The 7,838-nt window shown below is 39.4% G+C and overlaps 1 protein-coding gene across 2 annotated transcripts in view; it reads left to right on the forward strand.

The window, feature by feature from the left end:
- Window positions 1-4,678, forward strand: part of tmtc1 (transmembrane O-mannosyltransferase targeting cadherins 1) — a 40,736-nt gene extending 36,058 nt beyond the window's left edge. The window contains exons 17-19 of one of the 2 annotated variants that reach the window (XM_062065613.1): window positions 1,345-1,467; window positions 1,957-2,034; window positions 3,727-4,678. In XM_062065613.1, the coding sequence (XP_061921597.1) occupies window positions 1,345-1,467; window positions 1,957-2,034; window positions 3,727-3,852 (327 nt within the window). In that variant the 3' untranslated portion in view covers window positions 3,853-4,678. The remainder of the gene's footprint in view (window positions 1-1,344; window positions 1,468-1,956; window positions 2,035-3,726) is intronic. The other variant, XM_062065612.1, reaches the window with a different exon arrangement.
- The last annotated feature ends 3,160 nt before the right edge of the window (window positions 4,679-7,838 follow it).

A 7,838-nucleotide genomic window follows, 5' to 3' on the forward strand; every position in this document is an offset into this window, starting at 1 on the left:
ACTAGTTGTGGCGAAATTATTCTCTGCATTTGACCCATCACCCTTGATCACCCCCTGGGAGGTGAGGGGAGAAGTGAGCAGCAGCAGTGACCGCGCCCGGGAATACTGCCCAAAACAGCAATTCAAATCTGCTGAAACAGCTACATAAGCAACATGCTTCGACGAAGCTAGTAAAGACAGACACAGACTCCGATGCTACTTCAGCTCCACTTAAGGATTTTAACGGAGGGACTGCTAGCCAGGACAACATTGATAGAGCCATTGCAGTGTATGTGCTAGAAGACATGCAGGCTATTTCTACAGTGGAGTCACCCGCTTTCAGGCAGCTAATTAGCATGATACCGGCGTCAAACAGCAAATGGTACGGAAAACATGTTCCAAGTACCTGGACAGTGAGTCCATAAACATGGAAAGCGAGCTAAAGAAAACACTTCAAACTCTTGCCTCTGCTCATCATTCAGCACTGAAGGTACACACACTATGTCAATTGTCTTATATACTCTTTCATTATAGACTTCTAGAGTGTTTGATTATCACATCACTCTAAATGTATAGACTATAAAGTTCACAAACATAAAGAGGGATCCTAGTGGGCCAGGGAAATCTTTCCTTGTCTCTAAACTAAAACTGGGGAAATGTGTAGAGTGTTCTGGGCTTCAGTACAGTGTTGATCTCCTGAATACATGATTTTATTTCCGAATTCCTTGAGAGAGAAAAAATGCCTGGTTAGTCTTTGTGTATGTCATGTGTGCCTTCCTTGGGTGAAGCCAGGTTTACAGCTATGCTGTTATTATGCTGTTTGTTACTTATGTATGTTATGTTGCAGCTATTTAAAATAGTTTTGTCAATTTGTTCTGGCCTGAAATAAATTGGCCCTTTGAAACATATCTTTGTCTTTGTGTGTTGTATGTAGACCACATTGCTTTCTGAGTTCAGTGATGCAAATGCATGTCAAGTTGATCAACAGATTGTATTGTTCTCCAGTGCAATAACAGTACTGAAATGAAGGCTAAAAGGGCATTAATGGGAGCCTTAAAAAAAAAAAGAAGAAGTAACTAAATAGTTACTTTTCACAGTAACACATTACTTTTTGGTGTAAGTAACTGAGTTAGTAACTGAGTTACTTTTGAAATAAAGTAACTAGTAACTGTAACTAGTTACTGGTTTTCAGTAACTAACCCAACACTGCCAAAAAGTGAGGCTCTACTGTATAGGTATTTCAATCAATCACATTTGATTTGTTTAGCTTAACCACAAATGTTTGAATAATTTAGAGTGCAACTCTAAATGAATGGATAGATGGATGTCAATAATTTGTGTCATTTTAATTTGTGTTTGTGCCAGGCTTTGGAAGCTCTAAACAAGGCTCTACAGCAGAATCCCGATGATGTCACAGTGAGAGCAGAGTTGCATTTCTCCAAAGGAAACCAGCTACGAGAAATGAACCAGTTGGACCTAGCTTTTGAGGTACTGTTCTTTGTGGAGACCCCGTTGTCGCCTGCAGGGACCCTTACGAGTTTTCTGCAGAGTAGTTTTTTTCATGTTGGTGGTCTGGATGTGTTATCTGAACATTGTCATTGTTCCTCCTGACAATTAATAACGACAAGTGCCACTTGCATAACATAAATACACAGAATAACAAGATTAGCTTCAAGTACGTTACATTTTATTACTACAACCTGAGCCCAAATATATACAAGAGTGATACCAAACAGCTGTGTTTACAAAATAACTTATCTATGAGTCTTAGTTTCAGAGTGATTCAGAATCAAAGTCAGTTATTCACAAAGCCACACAGGACAATGCACACTCCTCTAAAAGTGACCCCAAAAATAACCCAGATATCTAACTAAATCTATATCTAACTAAATATCTGACAGCCAATTTAAATGCTATTTCTTATATGTGCCTGAGATGGTTTAAATCACAACATTCAATGTCTTCTTTTCTTACTAGAGCTATCAATTGGCTGTGGAACTCAAACCTGATCAGTCCCAAGCATGGATGAACATGGGAGGCATTCAGCATATTAAGGTAAAACGTTTTTTTTTATTGTACGCTTAGTGCAATACTGTAATAAAAATACATTTAAAAAACATCCATCATCTATTTCATTGTGCGGCATGGCTCAGAGGATAGAGCGATCATTCAGAACCTTAAAGGTTCCTGGTATGTATCTGGCTTCCGCCATCCTCATCACTGCCGTTGTGTCCTTGGGCAAGACACTTAATCCACCTTGATCCCAGTGTCACTCACACTGTTATGAGGGACTACGAATGGAAATGAACTATTACCGTATTTTCCGGACCATAGGGCGCACCGGATTATAAGGCGCACTGCCGATGAATGGTCTATTTTCGATCTTTTTTCATATATATAAGGCACACCGGATTATAGGGCGCATTAAAGGAGTCATATTTTATTATTATTTTCTAAATTGAAAACACTTCCTTGTGGTCTACATAACATGTAATGTGGTTCTTTGGTCAAAATGTTGCATAGATTATGTTTTACAGACCATCTTCAAGCCGCTTTCTGACAGCCGCTTCAGGATGCGCCGTTTTGTGGGCTGTCTTATTTACGTCACCTTCGACATCATCTTCTCCCCGTCATCTTTGTTGTAGCGGTGTAGCGCGCAAGGCCGGGAGTGGAAGAAGTGTCAAAAGATGGAGCTAACTGTTTAGTTAAATCAATAACGGAGCAGCATCTCCTCATCCGGAAAACAACAACAATGCCGGAAATGTGTCCCGTGAAAAGTTGTCCGACTGGACATCTCTAATAACTAAAGTTCCTTTGTGATAAATGTTCACTCCCTAATCAACACTTTTGTAGATATCTACAGATCCGCAGTTTTGTTCGTAATACTTATCCTAGGTTTCCAGATTTTCTGACTGACACAGTTTTAGATGTGTTTCTGACACTGCTTCCATTTTTAAAAAGATCAGTTACATGTATTTATAACTTTTTAAATTAAATGTTTTATTTTACGCGTCTCTAAATTCAATTAGGTCACTATGGGAGGAGGATTTAGGAGTGACCATATCTGAGGATAGCTGGACAGAGATTTTAAGTAGAGTTCATAAATCTTCTGTTTGTGCAAGACAGCGTCATTCAATGCAAGCTAATACATCGTACTCATTATACCTAGGTTTGACTAGCTAAGATGTATGACGGACTGAATTGTGTGATCAGTGTCAACAGTCTCCAGCTAACTTAACACAAAGGTTTTGGCTCTGCCCATCCCTGTGCGGTTATTGGACAGAAATTTGTAATACTTTGTCTTTGGTAATTGGCGAGAAGATCGAACCAAATTCTCTTAGTGAGATATTCTTTATTTCCTTAAATTGGAGATGATTAACATTGAACTTCTGTTAACTGTGTGTCAAAAAATTACATTTGTTCAAAAAAAATAACTACGTATGGAGATGAACAGGACCGATATTGTAACATTTCAAATGAGAACCTCCAAGCCTCATACAAAAAAATTAAAATGTGATAGTCATGTTTTGCTTGGAGTTTATTTAAAAAAATGTTTTTTTTAACTCAAGCCTAACTTTAATTCAATTTCATTATTTGAAAGATTGTTCATATCTTTGAAAAAATTAAGCAGCTAGGGATCAAATTCTTATAATTTGCCCATCTGTGCGTGTCATATAGGAAGGATGAAATCCAACACGCTTGCAAAGGCCAAGTGTTAGTGTGCTCTAACTTTGTGTTTGTGCACAGGGCGACTATGCAGCAGCCAGGATGTACTACCAGAAAGCCTTGAGTCTGAATCCTGGTTCAAAACTGTTGAAAGAGAATTTGGAGAAGTTGGAGCGACTGGAGAAGAGGTTGACAGGAGTGTCGTAGTCACTCCTACTGTACTCTTTTCCTGGAAACCTCACAGGAGTCACCGCAAGTGGACCTTGGATAACCTGGACAGCAGTTGAAATGCTGGATGGACGCCGTTTAGTCCCACGCTGGGTCAATGACACTAAGGGAAATGGAACGTTCCGGAATAATGAGGATTAGTTGAGGCACAGCATTTCCAGGTTGAAGTAAGGAATTGCTTTTGAATGCTATAACAGGAAGTATATACAGTAAGTAAACTGTACATTCATTCTACTGTGTTATCAGCTTTACCAAAACATGCTGATCTGCATCTTTATGGATTCATTATCATTCAGGGGTCAAGAAAAGTCAAGTAGAAGTTCTGCATCTGTAGATCTATACCTCCACAACCTCAGATTGTAGGTTGGATCACAAGGTGTTTCTCGGAAAACGCTGATGCGGAAGAGCAGGAATGTTGGCTGTGGTGTTCATATTTAGAAATGAATAAATGATCACCTGTCACTCACGTAATAGTGTGTGCGTAAGGAAGCCTGGATTTATTTATTTTTTAATATGCAGAAATTAGCTCCACTATATTAACATTTCTGCTGTATGGTTCATTACGCAGCCTCATTAAATCAGGTGTGTTGGCCGGACAGCAACACCTGCACCAACACATGCACTTGTGTGGTTTGCCAGTGGATTTAACAAAGACTAAAAACAAGGCAGTGTTCATTCTCTCGCCATCATTTTTATTCAAAAGGCACTTTTGTTTCTCGTTTTGCTTTCTCAAATAGCACCCTTACGTTACCTTGCCTTATAGCTCATCACCTGAGGTCACCTGGAACTCTGACTATTAGTCTTCATACAAATCAATGGGGGTTTTTTGTATCATACTTTGCTTGGAAAACACTGTATGCAACTTGTCAGCCCTGGTTTGGGCATACGCACAAAGCCTAAAGATAAGACGGCTGGTTGTGAGTAGCTCGCCAAAGGGTCAAAGAAGATTTTGTTTCTGGCCCCATTTTGCTCTTTAATATTACTTGTGTACTGCATGTAGCCTAGTGAGTATTGTAACACTGTCGTACATCGCGACTATTGTGGCTGTTATTTCATGTCTAGATGGCTTGCTTTTGTTAAAAAACATTTAAAAGTTGGAAACAGGTTGTTTATGCTCTAGCTAGTAAAATATTTAATTTATAATGAATAATAAATATTTTGCAGAACTAATTAACAGTGATAAACAAGGGTTTACTATATTACTTTGGAGCCCTGAAGTAGATTTGACCAGGGGAGTCTGAGGTGTTCAAAAAAGACACAGCCAACAAAAATGCAGTACAAGTATGTCCATCATTAGATATTAATAGTATATTATTCATATTTTACAAGATATAGGGGAACTGCACTTTTTGGAGAATTTTGCTTATCATTCACAATCATTACGAAAGACAAGACAGATGTGGGGTTTTTTTATGCATTCTAAATATTAAATAAATGCAATCAAAAGTTATATAAATGCGATCAAGTTATGTACATGACGTAGGTATATATGTAATGTAGTAACGAGCACATTTATAATATTTACGTATTTTGATCATTAAGCATATGCAGCTAAAAAACGTTCGCTTTTTTTTTTTTTTAAACCACCATATATTCCCATTTAGATGAAGAATGACTCATTATCCTCGCGAAGCAAAGGGAGGTGGAGCCGAGCATCTTTTTGTGTCGTTCCGGGTCTAAATTGGCTGTCAAAGTGTACCAACTTGTCGGACTACGTCCTTGTCCTTCTGCTATCCAGGTAAGAGGCATGATTAATGATCTACAAAAAAGTTTGACGAGCAAGGAATTAAGGAAGCAGCTCATCAGTCGATCATCTTTCGTCTGCAGTAGCGCTTATTACTGGGATGTTACTGACATCCCATCCAGCTCACGTCTCGCCCAATGAATACGTGTGGTAGTCAAGCTAGCTCTGTTCTCAATGGGTACTAGGTGCCATATAGCCTTTCTCGAAGAAAACATGCCCTATCCTTGTGTTGTTTTCAGCTATACAAATCGTTCTCAAGAGGCCATTAAAAAGGGAGGAAGAGTGAAAGATTTTACGAAACGACGAGAAAAGCAGCACACTCCAGTCCAGTGGATATCGCCTACTTACCGCAGTGAAACCAATTCAAAACTGCTATGACGCTTCGGCATTAATTGAAAAAGTGACCAAAAAAAAAAAAAAAGATCTTTAGACACTATCTTTGGGGAAAATGTTTGGCGACAATATAAACTTGAATATTACTATCATTTTAAAAATTAAGTAGTAAATCTGTCACAACGTCAGCCTTTGGAACAATGCAAAGTTAGACATGAACCCTATGGGCTTTTGAATGGACATGGCCACGATGCTGCTAAACCAAACTAAAACTACAGTATATCGGGAAAGTATTCACAGCGCTTTCCACATTTTGTAATTTTACAGCCTTATTTCAAAATTAAATACATTCATTTTTGTCTTTAAAATTCTACACACAATACCCCAAAATGACAATGTAAAAAAAGTTTTTTTTGAAATCTTTGCAAATTTGTTAAAAATAAAAAATCACATGTACATAAGTATTTACAGCCTTTACCGTGAAGCTCAAAAGTGAGGTCAGGTGCATCCTGTTTCAACTGATCATCCTTGAGATGTTCCTACAGCTTAATTTGAGTCCACCTGTGGTAAATTCAGTTGGTTGGACATGATTTAGAAATACACACACCTGTCTACATATAATGTCCCACACTTTACAGTGCATGGGAGAACGCAAACCAAGCTTGAAGTCGAAGGAATTGTATCAAAACACGAAGGGTACAGAAAAATATCTGCTGCTTTAAAGGTTCCAATGAGCACAGCGTAAATGGAAGAAGTTTGTAACCACCAGGACTCTTCCCAGAGCTTTACGACCGTCTAAACTGATCAATCGGGAGAGAAGGGCCCTTGCCAGAGAGGTAACCAAGAACCCGATGGTCAATCTTTCAGCGCTACAGCATTCCTCTGTGGAGAGAGGAGAACCTTACAGAAGGACAACCATCCCTGCAGCAATCCACCAATCAGGCCTGAATGGTAGAGTGGCCAGACGGTAGCCATTCCTTTGTACTTTCAGACCATGAGAAACAAAGTTCTATGTTCTGATGAGACAAAGTTTGAATTCTTTGGTGTGAATTACAGGCATCATGTTTGGAGGAAACCAGCCACCGCTCAACACCAGGCCAATACCATCCCTACAGCGAATCATGGTGGTGGCAGCATCATGCCGTGGGGATGGTTTTCAGCGGCAGGAACTGGGAGACTAGTCAGGATAGAGAGAAAGACAAAAGTAGCAATGTACAGAGACATCCTGGATTAAAACCTGTTCAAGAGCAGTCTTGAGCTCAGACTGGGGCCACGGTTCATCTTTTAGCAAGAAAGGACTCAAATCACACAGCCAAGATATCTAAGGAATGGCTTCAGGACAACTCTGTAAATGTTCTTGAGGGGCCCAGCCAGAGCACATATGTAAACAACTGTTTTATGTCGGCACAGGGTTGTCTTCAACAGGATCTTCTCTATCAAAAGTACCGAAATAGTCATTAAGTGTATTTGGAATCAGCGGCAGGAACTGGGAGACTAGTCAGGATAGAGAGAAAGACAAAAGTAGCAATGTACAGAGACATCCTGGATTAAAACCTGTTCAAGAGCAGTCTTGAGCTCAGACTGGGGCCACGGTTCATCTTTTAGCAAGAAAGGACTCAAATCACACAGCCAAGATATCTAAGGAATGGCTTCAGGACAACTCTGTAAATGTTCTTGAGGGGCCCAGCCAGAGCACATATGTAAACAACTGTTTTATGTCGGCACAGGGTTGTCTTCAACAGGATCTTCTCTATCAAAAGTACCGAAATAGTCATTAAGTGTATTTGGAATCAGTAATCTGTGTTTGCGGACATTCTTGCAAGGATTCCCACATGATGTCATAGACTGACCATACCAACAACAGAAAAAGAAGCAAGAACAACAGCTG

This window comes from Entelurus aequoreus, linkage group LG12, assembly GCF_033978785.1.
Source record: "Entelurus aequoreus isolate RoL-2023_Sb linkage group LG12, RoL_Eaeq_v1.1, whole genome shotgun sequence".
NCBI lineage: Eukaryota > Metazoa > Chordata > Actinopteri > Syngnathiformes > Syngnathidae > Entelurus > Entelurus aequoreus.